General features: G+C 43.2%; 1 protein-coding gene across 2 annotated transcripts; it reads left to right on the plus strand.

The window, feature by feature from the left end:
* Positions 1–10,047: 10,047 nt before the first annotated feature.
* Positions 10,048–19,336, plus strand: ADPRH (ADP-ribosylarginine hydrolase). Of its 2 annotated transcripts, XM_032406623.1 has the most exons (6): positions 10,048–10,613; positions 11,486–11,580; positions 12,642–12,967; positions 13,991–14,351; positions 15,995–17,599; positions 18,063–19,336. In XM_032406623.1, the coding sequence occupies exons 3-5, from the start codon at positions 12,655–12,657 to the stop codon at positions 16,407–16,409; spliced, it is 1,089 nt and encodes a 362-aa protein (XP_032262514.1). In that variant the 5' UTR covers positions 10,048–10,613; positions 11,486–11,580; positions 12,642–12,654; the 3' UTR covers positions 16,410–17,599; positions 18,063–19,336. The 2 variants fall into 2 exon arrangements, with proteins under 2 accessions (XP_032262514.1, XP_032262515.1); XM_032406624.1 differs by lacking the exon at positions 11,486–11,580.
* The last annotated feature ends 264 nt before the right edge of the window (positions 19,337–19,600 follow it).

Genomic DNA, 19,600 nt, shown 5'->3' on the forward strand with positions numbered 1-19,600 from the left:
AAGAAAGAGCAGAAGGGGGAGGAAGGGAAGAGAGAGGAGGAGGAAGAGGAAAAACCTGAAGGAGAAAGAAGGAGGAAAGTGAAGGAGGGCAATTACTCCATTTTAGGGGTGGATAAATAGCTTGGTGTGTTTAAGCAGAAAATAACACACTACTGTTAAATCTTTAATTCCCACGATCTTTAATTCATTGAAGTTTGCTTTCATGGCACCGCACTGTCCCGTTTTGAAAGCACCAAGATCATTTCTGGCTTTTTCTCCTGCCTGGTGGTTGGCTCCTTATTATGTTTCTCACGGGACAAAGAAAATGAAATAGAAAACTGAAAAGAGTGACTTTTGCAAATTTGTTAAGGGCTCTGGTAGACATTGTGGCTGGGGGAGTGGCAGCCAATGGCTGTCTTAATTCCGCCCCCCCCCCCGAATCCTTAATTCCCCCCGTCCTTAATCCCCCAATCCTTAATCTCCCCCAATTCTTAATCCCCCCCAATCTTAGAACAGGGACTGGCCAGGATCTGGGGGCAGGTCCCTACCTTCAGGCACAGAACCTCAAGTCTTCAGGACACAGTGTTTGTCTCTTCCTTTCTTGAAGGATTGAGCAATAAAACGCTGCAAGCTCCTTCGAAAGGTACCCTTTCTAGTTTTGTTCGAAAAAAAATTCTTCCCTAAACACAACCAAACTATCTCCTGCTTTACTTTAAGCTTATTTTCTCTTGTTCAGTCATCCACAGAAGTGGGGGGGGGGGGGCATTTATATCCATTACAAGCTCAAAACAAACAGAAACACTTTAGGGTGATAGAGAATCATTACCCAGCTCCTCAAAACCACTCGGTCTGTGTGAAAAAAATCTCAGCTCTGCATTGCTCTTTTCTCTGAGTTACCAGGTTAGCATCCTTTTTCTTATTGCTTGTTACTTATCTCTGGATCCATTTTCTACATTTAGTTTGAACCTGAATGTAATAATATTATCAATAAGGATGTGGGCTTATTTAGAAAGAATCCACATAAATAATTCCTGGCCATGGTATGTCATATTTCCACCCATAATTTCCACAATTTCCACTCAATATTTCCACGAGTATTTTGTTGGCATTTTCATCACTCTGCAGATGCATATTTAGCCAGTTGCTCCAGGGTGAGCAACTGTGCATCATTTGGGGAGAAAATGCCAACCTAAACTTGCATTTTTGGTTTACCTTTTTTTTTTTTTTTTTTTGCTTCTCCTGTGTGCTGTTTGGGCTATTTTTGGGCTTCTGGCAACTTTAGTTTATCTTTATCTTAATTATGCTTCAAAAATCAGCCCAGGTGTAATTTTCTCTGGATGCCTTCTCTGAACATTCTAAGCTGGCTATGTCTCTCTCATATCTGCTGACCTTGTACCTTGAACATTCCCTCTTGTCATAGTCTCGTGGCCTAATGTCATTATATCTACCAAGTCTCCACTATTAGTGTGATTTTTGCCTTACCTCTGTAACTGCAAGGAGGACCTAGCAAAGGGCCTGGCACATCTTATATGCTATATTAGAAAGTGTTCTCCAAAGAAACAGAACCAATATGTATACACATGGAGAGAAAGAGGTTTATTCTAAGGAACTGACTCACCTGACTGTGGAGTTTGGCAAGTTCAAATCTGCAAAGTAGGCCAGCAGGCTGGAGACCCAGGGAGGAGCAGATGCTGTAGCTCAAGTCTGTGGATGCAAAATGAATAACCCTTTTAGAATATCTAAAAAAGAAAAAGAAGAGAGTTTTATCTGAGCCCAAGTTAGGACAGCTGCCTGGGATACAGTCTTCACAAAGAAGAGAGGGAACATTTGGTGTAGGGTTATGTACATTTTTACATAAAAAGTTACAAATTATTAGACAAAGAACACTTCAGAAAGTTGCAGACCTCAAGTTTCTAATATATGCAGGGCTGTGGGACTTTAACCCTATGGGAAGGAGGGAAATCTCTTGCTTTTTCTTGTCTTTTGTGTTCAGAAGACACCTTTGTGGTGATTTCCTTTAACGAAGCAGATGTACAATGTGTGCTCTGGTCAGAAATAGAGCCCATGCTTTGAGGTCTTGCGGAATCAATTTGACTTGGTAAATGTTGAAGTATAGCTTCCCCGGGAGCCCAGGAGCAGGGTGCACAAACATGAAAAGTTGAAAACTTCCTTTACATCAAGCTTGGAGACAGTCTGCTGGTAGAATTCCTCCTTCCGTGGTGGTCAGTCTTCTTTCCTATTAAGGCCTTCAACTGAATTGGTCAGGCCTGCTAATATCATGGAAGATCATTGGCTTTCCTTAATATCCACTGATTTCAGTGTTCATCTCATCTAAAAAATACCTTCACAGAAACATCTAGAAAAATGTTTGGCCCAATATCTGGGTATTACTGCCTTGCCCAAGGTGATGTGCTCACCGAGTCTTCTGGATTGAATTGCTGATACAGCACAATGTGAGCAGCTGCTTTGGGCTCTTCCAATTTCTCCTGTACTAGCTTTTTTCTGTTTTCTTCTAAAAAGCCTCTACTTCATTTTTTCCCCCACTTTAAGTCATTTTAACAGATGTTTATTGAAGTCCTCTTCTGTGGTATGTTTTCCTTTGAATCTTTTTGTTATTTTGTGCCTGGCTGAGAGTTCAAGGGGCCCTGCCTTTTAACCATTTCCTGTTAGCTAGTGCATGAGCTTGCTTTCTCTCCCTCTCTTTTTTAAGTTCTCATGCTTTAACTAGATGTGGTATTACGCATTCAGGACCATGAAGTGGCAAAGATTTAATACACTGTTTTTCAGTTATCTGTGCTTCTGTTTTCCTTCAAATGAACCAGCTCTGACCTACTCTGGTTGGAGAACAACTGAATGTCAGGGCCTATTTTCTTTGTATCAATATGAAAGGGAGTTTTTTCCAGAGGCATTATCTTATCTGAGCATTTGAAATCAATTATGTATCACTATATATAGTATAGTATTAGAAATAGGATATAAAGTTGTATATACAAAATGATCCAATTTTTTTCAAAAAACATGTGCATAAAATAAAGACTATATACAGTATGAGTGATGAGATGTGAGTGGTTCTGTTTTTTCTATGTTTTCTAAAATTTCTTTATACACATAATATATAAAAATTCTAATTGTGGAAGATTAAAAGTTTCTACTTACTCCTGGCAAACTCTCCCATTACCGTACTCTTGAGAGATAATCATAATCATTATTAACAACCTGATATGTATCCCTTCAGTCATTTCACACACACACACACACACACACACACACACAGCTCTTTTTTTTCCTACCTAAGACCGTATATATTCTTCATTCTAAAATTTAATTTTTTTACCTAACAAAATTATCTCTCAGCTCTTTCTAGGTGAGCTTGATTATTTACCCATAGTCTACTGATTTAAATGTCTACCTCATGGTTTTGAACAGTTCCATAATTACGCCATGATTTAGGAGAAGGAAATGCATACTCCCATGTAAACAGATATTGAGGTTATTTTTAACTTTCTGCTATTAGAAACAATTCTGCAAAGAACATTCAGGAACATTTATCTTCATGAACATGTGTGGTTATTTTTTTAGGAGAAATTTTTGGAAGCTTTCCCAACATTTCTGCTGGAAATATGCATTACTTTTATCATTTAAAAAATGTAAACATTTTATTAAAAAGTATTTTAAAAATATCATGAGTCAGCAGCCTAAAATGAGGTTACATGGCTAGGTCCATTCCACGAGAGAGGGTCCTGGGTCAGGGCCTAGCATATACCTGGTACACAGTAGATGTTTAACGTCTGTAGGATATATAAAGATCACTCCCGGACATTGTTAACAACTCTTTATGAAAAGTACCATTATTTCCACCATACAGATGAAACATCTCAGAGATCAGGTCTGAGTCCCACAAGTTTGTTTCTCAATAAAAGCCTCTAAATGGCAAATACTACTGGATTGGTGAGTAATGAAATACTTGCAGTATGTCTCCTTCAGTGAAACTGGGGGCGAAGAACTAAATCTTCAACACCTCTCTTTCCAGCATCTACACTAATGCCTAGCACTAGTAAAATGCCAGATAAATATTAGTTCTTCTTGGCAGAACAGCATTCACTCTTTCCTTTGTGAACAAAAGCTTGGTTTTTGTGTAAGTATCTACCTCTAGGGGAAGATGTTATATCCTTGATCAACAAGGAACTCATAATCTAACTTGCCTGCCAGTGATTGGTTTAGTCTTGGAGGGGGTGCAGGGAGAGGCTTTCTTAACAGTTTCTTCATCCTTGAAAGAAGAGACACAGCCTTTCCCATTAGACATTGTCTGTAATTGTAATTGGATTTTGTATCTGTCAGAGAAGTCAGCCCGGAGATAAAGCTAACGCAGTAGAACAGCAGGGCAGGAAAATGGAAGGAACTGGGTCCTGGATGATGACAAATAATTAACCCTGGGGATTTCTGCTTTCTAAGATATTTTTTGTAAGCTAATCTAGATATGTCTAGACATTTTGTTATATTAGATAATAAGTGTCTTTATTATTTAAGCCTGGTGAGTATGGGGAGTGGTGGGAGGGGGGAGGGTAATGGTTATTTGCAGGTATTTGGAGCTGACAAATTGTTCTTTTGGTTTGCATGACCATGTCCTTGATGTCCCAGAAATATTTTCTAATTCTTGACCAAGGAGAAAAAAATGTCAGTAGGTCAAACTTAAAAATAAAATAGCCAGTTATTTTAGCAGCAAAATGAGTTTATTCAAGAATAGCAGAGGAATTGCAATTTGGGACACGTAAACTTCAGTAAAACATAGTCAAGACCCAGAGAACAAATGAGAGGGGACTGCTTTTATGGAGGAAAGGAGAAAGTTGGGCAGGGTGGTTTTGAATGAAAGCTTACTGGAGGAGAGCCAGAGTTCAAGGTTGTGGCTACTTCTCAGTGGTTGAGATGTGGCCGTTTCTCATTGGCTGGGTTGTTGCTGGGCAAAGGGAAAATCTTCACTCCTCCTGCTGGGGTAGTGAAGTAAGCTTCTTTCTGTCTGGGTATATAAAATAAACTGCAATGCGTGGTACGTGCACGAGCGCTTCCTTCTTCAGGGCTGCCTGACTCTGTTTTGAACGAAGCCTTCTTTTATTCATTTTCACATTTCCCCCTTTTGTTCAAGATGTTTCCTTGAAAACACCACTGATCAGGAGTCAGGTTTTCTGCATTTAGTGGTTTTGTCCCTTGGTGCCAGGAAGGACCTTTCCTGGTTGTCATGACTCATGTCATAGGGAAAGTGCACAGGTTGGAAAACATTGAGGTCACATTTGAGTAACAAGGAAGGGTAGGAGGGAGAACTCTTAGGCATCTCCCACCTAAAGTTTTTATCTTATCAGGGTCATAAATAACCATTGGAGATCATCTTGAAGTATTGAGTTAGCATCACCCTATTGGGCATGTTGCTTCCTATAAAGGCTTGACAGGCAATAGGTACAAAGTTTAAAAATGATTATACAAAACAAAAAGTAATGTGACAAATCTAGTTTGTGTGATGGCTCTAACCCAGGAGCCCAAACCTGAAGGTAACCAGAGAAAGAGGCCAAAGGACCATGGATCATTACATGAAATTTACTGTAGCCAATGTGTTTGTTCCCTAATTTTGTGCAGTTGGGGGTCTAATTCCCCAGAATTTATCCATATGTGACAGGTGGTATTGCCTATTCAAACACCTCCTTGTTCAGCAAGTAAATAATCGAGGGCTATTCAATTATCCAAAACTACTTTAGGCAGCAAGTCAAGTAATTAGTTCTGGGCTGCTATTGCCTTGGCTGTGGTTGGCTAACTCTCCCAGTATTAGGGAGAGATTCCTGATCATCTCTCCCTCAGCAAACGCAGAATCCTGTATGCCTCCTAAAAGTTTCTGTTTAAGATGGCCATGGGGGCTTAGTGGAGTGGACCAGTGGTAGGCTTCTGATTTGTTATGTAGAGAAAACAGAACAGTAAATACAGGAAGAGCACATTGCCCTTTCATCCTCCAGCTGTCAAGACGGTGAGGTGCCCAAGTATAGGGGCCATTGCAAAACCTCCTCATAGAAAGGAGTAGCCAAGTTGTGTACATAGGGCTCCCTCATAAGTATTAGCATTGATGGACCCTGTGTTGCTAATAGAGGCATTAGCCTCATTCAGCCAAGACTCAAACACTGTTATTATTACTTATTGAAAGACTACCCTAATACATGGATTTGATAGCAAGCCTACAAATAGTCTGATTTATGCTGACTGCTCTGCAGTATCTTTTATATATATTTTTGATGCATCTCGTTCTCCCACCCCAGGATTGCGTTAAATTGAGGCAAGGAACGGGGTATGTGGATTTAGTATTCTGACTTTATAAAAGGGACCTGTGGAACAATTTAGGAATACAGTGGCATCTGGGATTTCAGCAAAATTCCTTACAGGGTAAACGAAGGAGTCCCTGCTGTCAGGACAGACCGAGGTTTCTGATGATAAATCTGACAGTTGGAGAGGTTCCCCCCCGTTTTACAAGCGATTGGCAAATGCAGACAAGGGCATTGTCTCCTCATGGAAGAGAGGGTGAAGAAAGAGAGAGTGAACAAGGGAAGGAAGGTTTATAGGCCTGGTCTGGTCATCGTAGGAAAGTGGACTTCTTCAGCTGCCGTCTGCTTCAACTCCTGGAAATTTTCAGGTCTCCAGTTGATGTGCAGGCCCAAGTTGGGGTTTGTTCAGTCTTTAGTGTGACACATGGATTATTCCCAGGGGTTATTCTCTGGGGTTTAGCAGCACTGGGGTTGGTTAACGGTACCTGATGGGGGTCCTTCCAATGAGGTTGAAGAGAGTCTTTCTGGATCTGTCTTTTCCAAGAGACAAAATCTCTGGGTTATAAGGAGTGATGCTTGAGGCCTTCATCCCCTGGGAGTGTACTGTGGAAGGACTCTTCTACTAGAACATGGTTATTTTCAACAGAAGCAATTAGGCCTTTACAGTATTGAAATATATCTCCTTTTATCAGCTGTAGATCAATGGAAACAGGAGCCATGTGCAGTGGGAACTCTGAGATTATCTCAAAGGGTGAGAGTTTGTGGGTTCCAGAAGGTGTGGATCTGAGACTTAGAAGGACTGATGGCATTGCCTTTGGCCAGGGTATTTGAAGAGTCTCTACAAATTTTGCCAACTGAGTCTTTAACGATGCTGCTAGTGCATTTAACTAGACGTGAGGATCGAGGGTGGTAAGCACAAAGTGTCATAGAACTATCCAAATAGCACAGACCCTTTGAAGCACTTGACCAATGAAGTGAGCTCCCCAGTCACTATGAAGCTCGAGGGGGGTTCCCCAGGTAGGGATAACACTCTCTAATAGGACTTTAGCCATAGAAGAGATAGTAGCCTGCCTACAGGGAAAAGCTTCAGTCCAGTGAGAAAACATACAAACCATGACTAAAACGTAATTTTATCCCTGAGGTGGGAAAAGCTGAATGAAATCCATTTACCAAACTTCGAATGGCCCATTGGGGAATTTAAAGTGTCCAAGAGCAGTTGTATTTTGTATTTCTCTAGGTTGTATTTTGGACAGGCGGGGCAAGCAAAATAGGCGCTTTTTGCAGTTCTTCGTTATTTCCCCACCAGTGTGGGTTCACAAGAGTTATAATCTTATCAGTGAACCAATGATTCAATGCATGTATAGTAGTCGGTAATGGGAATTTTAAGGCCTCCGGTAGGACTGGGTTTCTATTTGGGCCAAACCAAAGTGCTCTTTTTATTGAACAAACAGTTATTAGGTTTCCAGTTTTGTTTTCCTTTTTCTGGGGCCAATTTTTGAACATCTCTAGTAAATTTTTCTAGATTATCATTGGGGGAACATCCCCGTGGACCATGACAGAGGCTTGGTTGTTGGTTCTTCTGAGCACAGTGTTCTTGGTGGAAACATAAGTGAGGTGGTTTGGAATGCCCAGGGACCTGAAAATAGCCAAAGTGGCCAGTAGAAGTATGGCATCTAATAATATGGCATTTTGAAGGTGAGAACCATTTAAAATTTTATCTTTGTTGGAAATAAGGAAGCCTCGCTGTTTCCACAGCATTCCAAAGTCATGAGCTACTCCAAAGGTCTATCTCCTGTCAGTATAGATATTTGCAGTTGGCCCTTGGCTAAATGCACGCCTAAGGGAGAGCATACAATTCGGCCTGTTGGGCTGAGGTAGCCAAAGGCAATGGTGCCACCTCAAGAACTTCAAAAAGGAGTTGCAGTTGTATAGCTCGCACAATATTTATCATTTTCACCTTTTAAATAAGAAACATCAGTAAACCACGAAAAGTCAGCACGATAAAGCAGTTTCCTGTAAGTCATTATGGAAGTCAGAAGGTGATTTGTTAGTATTAAGCAGTAGTGAGAGGTTTTTTCAGGGGAGGAAGGGAGAAGAATCGCAGGGTTAAGGTTATTACAGTGAGGAAGAATCTGAGAAGTGGTTAGCAAGATTTTGTAGGAGGTGAGGCGACTAGATGAAAGGTGTTGAGTATGGTGAGAATTTAGAAAGGCTTCCACCACATGGAGTACAAGAATAGTTGGGGCGGGGGGGATCTTATGATTATTTCTTCAGTGGCCTTGACTAAAAGGACTGTGGCAGGAATGGTCTGAGACAAGGGAGGGTACCCTTGTACAGTAGGGCCTCACTGGTGGCTATAATAAATATCCTTTGGGTAAGTGTGGTCCCCATGTTTTTGGGTGAGTACCATAAGAGCATTCCATTCTTTTTAACATACAAAAAGGAAAAAAGAGAAATTGATCATTGGGATATCCAAGGGCAGAGGGATTTATTAAGCTTTCCTTTAAGGCTTTAAAGGCTAAGTCATGTTGATCTTCCTAAATAATAAGGTCAAGTTTGTAGTTTTTTTAGTAAAACATCTAGGGGGATGGGCCATAAGAGAGAGATTTGGACAATTTCCACACTCAGTAGCTAGCCCCCCAAAAACTTCATAGCTGGTACTTAGTTCTGAATTTTGGGAAATTCAAGATGTCATGAAGCCTATTCGGATCTAAATGTAGTCCTTGTGCCAAAATCAGGTGCCCTAGATATCAAACCTGAGCTTGAACAAAGCACAATTTTTCCTTAGAGACTTTATGTCCCTTTAAAGCTAAAAATTTTAACAGATGGATGCTGTCCACCTGTGAAGAGGCTTGGGAAAGGGATCAGAGAAGGAAGTCATCTACATATTGTAATAGGGCAGAACCTCCAGGAAATTTTATATCATCTAGATCAGCCTTTAAAATTTGTGAGAAGTAAGAAGAACCTTCAGTAAAACCCTGGGGCATTACTGTTCAGGTGCACTGTTGTTCTTCCCAAGTAAAGGCAGAGCCTTTGGCTGGCCTTATGCACTAGAATACTAAAGAAGGCAGTAGATAAACTAACCACAGTAAAAAAAAATGTGCTTTCAGTGGGAATGGAGGCTAATAAAGTATGGGAATTGGTAAAACAAGGTGAAGGATGACAACAGTTTATGGCTCAGAAGTCCTGTACAAACCTCTATCTGCAGCCATTCAGTAGCATGAATGAGTCAGGAGTAAAAGTGATAGCAAGGTTCACAGGCACCATAAAGTAAAAGGAAACTAATGGCTAAGAACAACCCTAGTTATTATTTATATTCAAGCCAAAGAAACACTTTTTCCATGGATTCTTGTGGAAGGAGCACTATGTAATATGAACAATATCCTCAACAGACATTTTAAACTGAAACGGTTATGAGTTTGATAGGAATGCTTATTAAAAATGTCCCTCACCAGGGAACTTTTACTACATCCTCAGAGGTGGACAGTGATTTGATTTTTGCAAACAATTAAAAATCACTTTGGCTAAGGTTGAAGGTGGAGGTGGGGGCTTACTGGAAAAGAGAACAAGGGAACATTTTGGAGTAATGAAAATATTCTGTATCTTGACTATGGTTACTCAGGTATATATACTTATTAAAACTCATTGAACAGAACACCAAAGGAGTGCATTTGCATCTCAATTAAAAACAAAATTCTCAAGCCAGGTCTGGGTAATTACAGCCAGAAAGATAGGCATAGCAAATTACAATTTTGGACAAGTATATAGAATACTTACATATGGTGATTCTCATATTTTTCAAGGGTGACATAATTAATTTAGCCAAACAAAAATACTGTTAGTTTTTCTTTGCTTTTATTTACTATCAGGGTGCAAAAATTCTAAACTGCTACCAAATAAATTATGAGTTAAAATTAATCCTTACAACCACCATTTAGAAGTAGGTGCTATTATTTTCCCATTTCTTCTGAAAGGCCCAGGCGTCTGCAAAGGGCTACAGGTGAGTCATCGTCACTCAGTCTGAGAGTCTGGTTCTCTGAGCCGCGACGTTCCGAAATGGCAGGCGCTGCCCGGCGACGCAGGTCCCCTCGGCCCTGCCCGTAAACAGAAGGCCACGCCGCTGCCGGGAAGGCGCGCAGCACGCACTTGTCCACGGTCCGTCGAACCTGGGCCCCCGAACGCGGCTGCGCGGCTCCGCCCTCTCCCCGTGCGCTCCGCTCGCGGCGGGGTGGCTCTGCCCCTCCACACACCGGATGCAGCCAGACCTCTGCGCGCACCCTGAACCCCCGGCGCTCGGCCCCACTCTCGCTTCGCGCGCGCTCCAGGACCAGCCTGCCGGTACTTCTCCTCGCCGTCCTCCCACACCCCCGCGGGCGCCCGGCTCCCGGCAGTGCCCGGGGTCCCGCCTGCCCTCCTTCCCCCGACTCTTGCTCGGCCCTGCCCCCGCGCGCGCCTCCGCCGGAGACCCGCGCGTTCAGCCCCGCGTCCCCCCCGCGCGCGTCCTCGCGCGCGCCTACCAGGCAGCGACCAGGCACCCACCCAGCCCCTGTCCAGGCGTGCTTCCCCACCACCACTACCAAAAAAAAAAAAAAAAAAGGAGAGGACCGCCAGGAAGCCGCTGCCCAGACCTTAGTTTTGAAGTTTTGAATTTGTTTGAATATATAGTTATAGTTCGGGGCCAAGAATGTAAACGGTAGAAGAGGAGTTTAGGGAATAATGGTGTTCTGAAAGCGGGAGGCTGAGAGCAGTACGTGTAAATGTTAAAAGAGAATTTCCGAGGAAAGAAATGGTCATCATCCCCCACCTCTGCTTGCCCTTCACAAAAACACACTTTCGGGTAGAGCCAGAAGGAATGGCAAACTAGAAGCTGACGACATTGGGAGAGGGGATACAGGGGGTTAAAAGTTGGTGCTTAAAAGCCAGCTAAGCTTGGACTGCGAAGGTCTCAGCGCACGGTGGGAGCCCCCACTCTCCTATTCATAGATGGGACAGTCAAGGTCCAGAGTGGGTGGCTTGTCCACAGTCATACACCTGACTCTTGGCAGAGCCAGGTCTAGTAGCCCGGAACTCCAGTTCCTAGGTATCGTTTGTAAATAAAAAAATATGTAAACAACGTTTTACAGATAGCCTTTGTGAATCAAGAAACTCAGTAAGGTCAGTACCTCTGGTTTGGTATGCTCAGCTGGTCTTCATCATTTACTCTTCTCCAGGTGCTTGCCAGCCTGCACTCTCTGGCCCACAGCAGTGCAGTCCATGTGCAGCGAGCGGGTCGTTTAAAAGCGCCTGGCCCCTGCAGGTGAAGGAGGTGGGTAGAGTTGGGGCAGACGGTGGAGGGCTTTGAACATGAATGCTGCAGGCGGTAGGGCACAATGGAGAATTGGAAATGCACCTCCAGGGAAACCAGCACTTCACCAGGGACTAGATTTGTGGAGGGAATATTAGCTGAGATCCTAAGACTCTAGAAGGCAAATCATTTAGCAGGAAGACAAAATTAAAATGTTGATGTTGAAAGGAAGGTTGTGGGGAGAAAGTATTCTAGTTCAATAACAGAAAAATCTTTTCCCCTGGTTGTGTATGAATAAAAATGGTGCTTACTATGTGCTAAGCACTGTTGTAAGGGCTTTACAAAAATTAATTTATTTACTTCTCACAACAAACCAATGAGGTTGTTACTATTTTGTCACCATTTTAGAGATGTAGAGGCTGAGGCACAAAGAGGTTGCCCAAGGTAAGTAGATCTGTGCTGAGGAGGAATGGCCTGGAGTCAGAAGATTTGGATCTCAAGTGCCTCCATCACTGGTTATGTGAATTTACCCTCTCTGAGCCTCAGTTTTCTTATCTGTGAAATGCGTATTGTCATCCCTGCCTACTACTGAGACAGAATGTGCAGGTGCTTTGTAAACTGTGCATTGTGATGCCAATGGAAAGTACTACTATTTAATAAAGGAGGGGTATACTTCCGAGGCCAAATCCCGACTAAAAAGAGAAAATGATGAGCTTGGTTTGACTCGCAGAATTTAATGGGCTTGCTACTCACAGAGAGGCAAAGATGGAGTCATAGTTAAAATCGTTGGCTGTGGAGTCAGATGGACCTAAGCTGGAATCCCAGCCCTGCCACTTAGTAGCTCTGTGACCTAAGATAAGGCACATCATGTTTCTGATACTGCGTTCTCTTGGTGATCCTCAATGTACTCACCCCTAAAATGGGTCTAATACATTCCTTATAGAGCAGGTGTGAGGATTAAATGAGATACGCTTAATACAATGCCCTACAAGTAATGAGTGCTCAGTAACATGTAGGTAGGGCCGTTATTTTTTCTGATTCTTCTTTTTCCTCATCCTCTGTATATCTTAATATTCCCGCAGAGACAGCCTCACCATGTGTGAGGGACTGATGGAGAGATATGTGGCTGCCATGGTGCTGAGTGCAGCTGGAGATGCCTTGGGGTACTTCAACGGGAAGTGGGAGTGTCTCCGGGATGGGGAAAAGATTCACCGGCAGCTGGCCCAGCGTGGTGGGTTGGACGCCATCGATGTGGAGAGGTGGAGAGTCAGCGATGACACGGTGATGCACCTGGCCACGGCTGAAGCTCTTGTGGAAGCCGGCAAAGTCTTGGATTTGGCTCACCTCTATGCCCTACTTGCTAAGCATTACCAAGACTGCATGGAAGACATGGATGGCCGGGCACCAGGTGAGTGTGGCCAGTGGAGGTCACAGGCAGGTGGAGAATAAAACAGGCCCAAGGTACTCATTAAAAATGTTGACTGAGATTTAAATATCAAGAAGACAGTTGTTTTTTATAGTTGCGATAAAAATAGAAACAACCTAAATGTTCTCTAATTTTTAAAATTATGGTAATGTGTTCACAGCCATTTAAAATTATACAGATAAATATTGACTGATATGGAAAGATATTATATATTAAGTAAAAAAAGAGGCTTACAAAACATAGGGTACCCAAAGGCACGTTGTTGCTCTGAACCCATTGCTCCTTTTCTGAGCCTGGTATTCCTCACTCTAGAACCTGCAGCCACTTTCTAGCATTCAGATCTCCATTGGTCAGGTTCTCATTGGGTTATCTAAGGGCTTGGGCTCTGAGTCTGATGGTTTTGATGGGGCCACTAGCTAGCTGGTTAAGTGATTTTGAGCAAGGTTCTTAAGCTCTGAGCCTTACCTTAGTCATTTAAGAAAAGACAATAATATGTTAAACCTATCTTTTGGAGTTATTATGATGTCTCAGTAATAACTGATAAAGATTCCAAGACACTCTATATGAATCTGATTCTTGTATCATCAATCTTCTCATGCTAGGGGTTATATAGAAAGTAAGGAACAGGGGCGCCTGGGTGGCTCAGTTGGTTAATTAGCAACTGCCTTCAGCTCAGGTCGTGATCCTGGAGTCCCAGGATCGAGTCCCACATCGGGCTCCCTGCTTAGCAGGGAGTCTGCTTCTCCCTCTGACCCTCCCTGCTCTCATGCTCTCTCTCTCTCTCTGCCATTCTCTCTCTCAAATAAAAAAAAAAAAAAAAATCTTTAAAAAAAAAAAAGTAAGGAACAGTGTTGGCTTGGGGTTTGGAGTCTGGGGGCATTCATCATATTTGGGGGGATTTCCCTGTCCATCAAAGAAACTTTAGAGACCGAGCTTGGTTGTTTCCTCCTGCAGGGGCCTTTGCTTTGGTTACACTGACCCTCTGCTCTCCCCGACTCTTCCCAGGGGGTGCTTCAGTGCAGAATGCCTTGCTGCTGAAGCCAGATGAGGCCGATGGCTGGAGGATTCCCTTTAACAGCCACGAGGGTGGCTGCGGGGCTGCCATGCGTGCCATGTGCATCGGCCTCCGGTTCCCTCACCGCAGCCAGCTGGACACACTGATCCAGGTGAGCATCGAGAGTGGCAGGATGACCCACCACCACCCCACAGGCTACCTGGGAGCCCTTGTTTCTGCTCTTTTTACAGCCTTTGCTGTGAACGGCAAGCCTCCCAGGCAATGGGGAAAAGAACTGATGGAGGTGCTACCAGAAGCTAAAAAGTACATTATCCAATCAGGCTACTTTTTGGAGAAGAATCTTCAACACTGGTAAGTTGGTAGATGCACGCTCCTGCGGGAAAATGATTGAATCTGGGGGGTGCCTTTGTGGCTCAGTCGTTTCACCGTCTGCCTTCAGCTCAGGTCATTGTCTCGGGGTCCTGGGATCGAGCCCCACATTGGGCTCCTTGCTCAGCAGGGAGCCTGCTTCTCCCTCTGCCTTTGACCCCCCCCATGCCCCCCACTCTCTCTCATGTGCTCTATCTAATATAAATAAATAAAATCTTAAAAAAAAATGATTGAATCTGATTGCACGTGCATGCATATGTATGCTTAGAATTCATAGATCAAAGCAACCATCCTGGTTTTCACCATCCATTTTTGTTATCTGCTGCATCCAGCACCGCCCTCTCCCCCCGCCACCTGCTAAGGGTTTCAAGTTCAGTGCCTGCAGTGGTTGCCACCAAGTAGCCAGTGAAGACCTCAATGAGTAGTACACCTGCAGTGCTTCTCTGTTGTGTAGGGATCCTGTTCTGTATCCCAGCCTTCTGTCGGTTTTGTGGCTATCCTGTACTGCAAAGTTCATACTGCTGTGAACTTTCCTGCTTATTCCTAGAACTTGTTTCTTCAGTGTTGTCATGACACAGTGCTTTGAAATCTTTGGTTACAGTGCCCAAGAGATAGGTTTTTTTCACTAGTTAGTTCATAAGTAGTAAAGCCACAGTTTCCCTTTTTAGTGAGTTCGCGTCACATCACCTTTCTTAGAATAAAAAGGTCTAGAAGCTTTCTGCTGAAATCACCTGTGGTCATGATGTTCCAAAGTTCTATCTTGAAAAAGCAATGTAAGTGTATAAGGAGATGATGTGTTAATTAGCTTATCATAATCTTTTTACTATGTATCTGTATATTATATCATGTTGTATGCCTTAAATTTATACAAGTTTTAATAAGAAAATAAAGTGGGCGCCTAGGTGGCTCAGTCGGTTAAGCGTCTGCCTTCATCTCAAGTCATGATCTCAGGGTCCTGGGATCAAGCCCCTCGACAGGGCTCCCTGCTCAGTGGGGAACCTGCTTCTCCCTCTCCCTCTGCCTGCCGCTCCCCGTGCTTGTGTGCGCGCGCACTCTCTCTCTGTCAAATAAATAAATAAAATTTAAAAAATAAATAAAGGGGCACCTGGGGGGCTCAGTCAGTTAAGCTTCCAACTGTTGATCTCAGTTCCAGTCTTGATCTCAGGGTTGTGAATTCAGGACCCGCACATTGGGCTCCACACTGGGCGTGGAGCCTACTTAAAAAAAGAAAGAGAGAGAGAGAGAGAGAGAGAGAGAAAGAAAGAGAAGAGAGGAGAGGGAAAGGGAAAGGAAAAAAGTTAAATAAATTTCACCCTTGGCAGGTGACATTTGACACTATTCTCAATTCAGGAAAAATAGACCTTCATTTCTCACCTTTAACTTCCTATGTATCTTCTTTATTTAGCAACAGGTATCAGTGCCTTGTTTATATTAATCTTTGGCAAAAATTTATTGAACAAGTTCTGCTTAGAGCTCATTTTGAGTTTCTAATTACAATTTTGATACTAGCACAAGAAGTTGAAGTCATCTTGGAATTTTCCCTGTTCACACATCTATCTGGTACCTTTCCTTATGGCTCTCAAATTTGTTTTTTCAATTGACTGTAGAATTTTTCCTTCCTACAGGTCCTACTTCCAAGACCAATGGGAAAAATACCTAAAACTTAGAGGGATTTTGGATGGCAAGTCAGCCCCTATCTTCCCCAAGCCCTTTGATGTGAAGGAGAGGGATCAGTTCTATGCCTCGGTGAGCTACTCTGGCTGGGGTGGCAGCAGTGGGCACGACGCCCCCATGATTGCCTACGATGCCATCCTGGGTGCGGGAGACTCCTGGAAGGAGCTTGCCCACCGAGCCTTTTTCCACGGGGGAGACAGCGATTCTACAGCTGCTATTGCTGGCTGCTGGTGGGGAGTTATGTATGGTCTGAAAGGAGTGAGCCCCTCCAACTATGAGAAACTGGAATACAGAAACCGGCTGGAGAAGACAGCCAGGGCTTTGTATGCTCTGGGGTCAAAGGAAGACACTATAATCACCCTTTAGGGAGATGTGACATCATTTCTTATGGTTTTTTTCCTCTTGTGTGGTCCAGTTTCTTTTCACTTTTCCCCAAGTCAAGAGTTTTAACCTTGTACTCCAGGAATTTTGAGATGACGAGTCCCTTGAGCACCTGAAGCTCATCTTTCCAAATTCATCCTGTTCCCCCCCCCCCCAAATCTGTCCCTCTTTCTATCCTGAAGAATCTTTCAGTTGACAGGGTCAGCATCTCCCCAAGGTAGAAGTCTCCAAGCCTCATATTTGAGTCTTCATGTTCATTGTCTAAACTTTGAGTAAGTTTTTTCTGTTTGTTTCAGGTTGAGTTCCTCAAAATGGGACTCTGAGACAAGGATTTATGTACAAGTCATTTACTGGGGAGGTGATTCCAGGAAGCGATAGGAGAATGGGGAAGTGAGACGGGGAGGGGAGGGAGGCCAGTAGAAGGTATGTTACTGAGCACGTTACCACTGTGGGCAGTTGGGACTTAGTCCATCTGGGTTCTCTGTGTAAGCCACTGCTCAAAGGTGTCCCACCTGAGGGGCAAGCAAACCTGAGGTGTTTATCCGCCCCTTTCCATCTGACAGTGGTTGAGGACCTATCCTCGGGATGCTAACTCTCTGGTACTTCTTGGCTTGCCTCTTGTGCCAGCCAAACCCAGATGTCTTCAGGCAGAAGACTCAGAGATGGTTGCAGCGGCAAGCTGTACAGTGCATGGGAACAGTGAGGGTGATATGTGGGGTCCCAACAGCATCTGCCAGGTGGTTCTGCCTCCTCAATATCCTTCACATCTACTATCTCTTTTACCTTTTTGCACCAACCATCTTTCAGCTGGATTTCTGCAGTCCAAGCTACTCAGGTCTGGGGAGGTGCTACTCCTAGCTGTACCCTGTACATCACTGGCCGTGACACTTCACGTATTGCCAGTTTTGTTGTTGTCCATCTGCTTGTCTTTATTCTCCTCCACACACAACCTAGCATGGTACCTGGGAACATGGGAGTTACTGAGTCCATATATATGAAATGAATGTTGTTCATTAACCTGCCTGGTGCCTTAATCCACTCTTCCTTTCCTCCTTGCCCTCCAGAGTTCTCTTTACAAATAACAAATCAGTCATGCCGAACTTCTGCTCATGTTCCAGTGAATGCACACCCCCTTTCTTCATTTCTTGATGCTCTTCCCTCTCCTTTTTCACCTGGTAGGTTTTTTTCTTTTTTTCTTTTTTTAATTTAATTTTATTATCTTATGTTAGTCACCATACATTACATCATTAGTTTTTGATGTAGTGTTCTATGATTCATTGTTTGTGTATAACACCCAGTGCTCCATTCATCCCCTGGTAGGTTCTTAATCATCCTTCAAGCCCCAGCTCAGGTAGAACCTTCTAGGTGAAACCTGCTCTGATTGTTCGGATACTTGGCCATTTTCTCCTCATATGCCCACAGCCTTCTGTCTCCAGCCCTGTCATCACACTGATCCTGTTGTGTGGTCACTGGGTGTCTTCTGAGGACAATCTCAGGTTCCTTGTGAGGAATTGTCTTGTTCTCTTTGTGGCCTCCCTGCCTGGCCCATGAGAGACGTTCAATAAATATTTACTTGGGAAGTTCGTCATGTTGTGTGGATGTGAATGCTTTCAACACGCAGTTCCACATCTGTTTCAGACACCTGCTGCTTCACGGTTGCCCGGAGCGTCCTGTGATGCACTGGGAGAGATGGAGAGTCTGATGCTTTAACCATGCACCTGTGCCGACTTGCATGCGACAAAGCTCTCAGCTCCATATTTGCAGCAGGACTCCAGCAAAGGCATGGGACTTATAAGTCTTTTATACATAAAGGGAGAAGGGAATTCCAAAGTTCATTTTCTGGCTCAAAAAACTCTCCTATGTATTTAAATATTTCAGAAAACAAACATGTTTTAAATATTACGAGTACGAAAACAGATTCTTCAGTAAGACAACCAGCCGGAGTTGCAGACTTTCAAGGATGCTGGGCTACAAGTCACAGAACAATGTAATAACTTCTTAAATTCCTGTGTCTTAAAAGCCTCCTTTGTATAAATATTCTGAGGACAGTTTAGAATCATAGAAAACACATAGTATATACATTTTTATGCAAGATTCCTGAGCAGAAAATTAATAAGTTGGAGACCCTCATGACTGCTTTCGATTTTCCACTTGATAAGATCTCACTTTATAGCACAGAACAGTGAGTGCTTTTCTGGAGATGTAAGAAAAGAGGAAACATTTCTCCTTGTCTTTCTGAGGTTTCTTTTCCCAGTAGTTAGGAGCCTCCACTTTCAAGGTGGCACACTAGAATTCTCTTAGCACTAACCAAACAGCAGACCTGGGATGCTTAAATCAATCTTACAGTATAGGAAAGAGCAGGAGAGAATTTTAACAAGTGGAATCTGAGGCATGACTTGTTTTACCTCTGTACCTGGTTTGGTCAATCGTCTGAATTTAGTGAGAAACAAACATGAAATGATTTTATTTTTCCTCCGTTACTGCCTTCAGAGTACCCTGTTGAAGCTGCTTCTCCTATCCCTTAGCAGATCACGTAATTTTTGGTCTTTTGGTGGGGGGTGGGGAGCATATAAAACCCAATCCAGTTGATCCCAGTCCAGTGTTTTTTTTTAATTTCAGTTTTATTGAGGCATAATTGACACATATAAGGTATTTGAAGTCCATCGTGGTGACTTGATGTACATACAAATTGTGACTAGACTCCCCCCATCTAGTTAACACATCTATCACTGCACATATTTATCTTTTTTGGGGGGGTTGCGGTGAGAACATTTTAAGTTCTATTCTCAGGAAATTTCAATTCTACAGTAGAGTGTTATCAACTGTTGCCACCATGTTTTACCTCAGATCCTTGGGCCTTATTCATCTTCCAGCTGAAAGTTTGTACCCTTTTACCAACCTCTCCCTATTTTCCCACCTCCCAGCCCCTGGCAACCACTTTCCTACTCTGTTTCTATGAGTTTGACTTTTTTTTTTTTAAGATTCCACATATAAGTGAGATACCATGCAGTATTTGTCTTTATTTCTGTCTGGCTGTTTCACTTAGCATAATGCCTTGAAGTCCATCCCTGTTGTTGCAAATGGCTGGATTTCCTTCTTTCTCAGGGCTGAATGATACTACATTGTATGTATATATATACCACATCTTCTTTATCTATTCATCTGTTGACACTTAG

This window comes from Phoca vitulina, unplaced genomic scaffold (assembly GCF_004348235.1).
Source record: "Phoca vitulina isolate PV1807 unplaced genomic scaffold, GSC_HSeal_1.0 scaffold8, whole genome shotgun sequence".
NCBI lineage: Eukaryota > Metazoa > Chordata > Mammalia > Carnivora > Phocidae > Phoca > Phoca vitulina.

Bases quoted from the DNA above. Each gene is read 5' to 3' on its own strand.
- ADPRH (XM_032406623.1), top strand. From the start codon at position 12,655: ATGTGTGAGGGACTGATGGAGAGATATGTGGCTGCCATGGTGCTGAGT. The intron at 12,968-13,990 runs GTGAGTGTGGCC...GACTCTTCCCAG, and splicing joins CATGGATGGCCGGGCACCAG to GGGGTGCTTCAGTGCAGAAT. The intron at 14,352-15,994 runs GTAAGTTGGTAG...TCCTTCCTACAG, and splicing joins GAGAAGAATCTTCAACACTG to GTCCTACTTCCAAGACCAAT.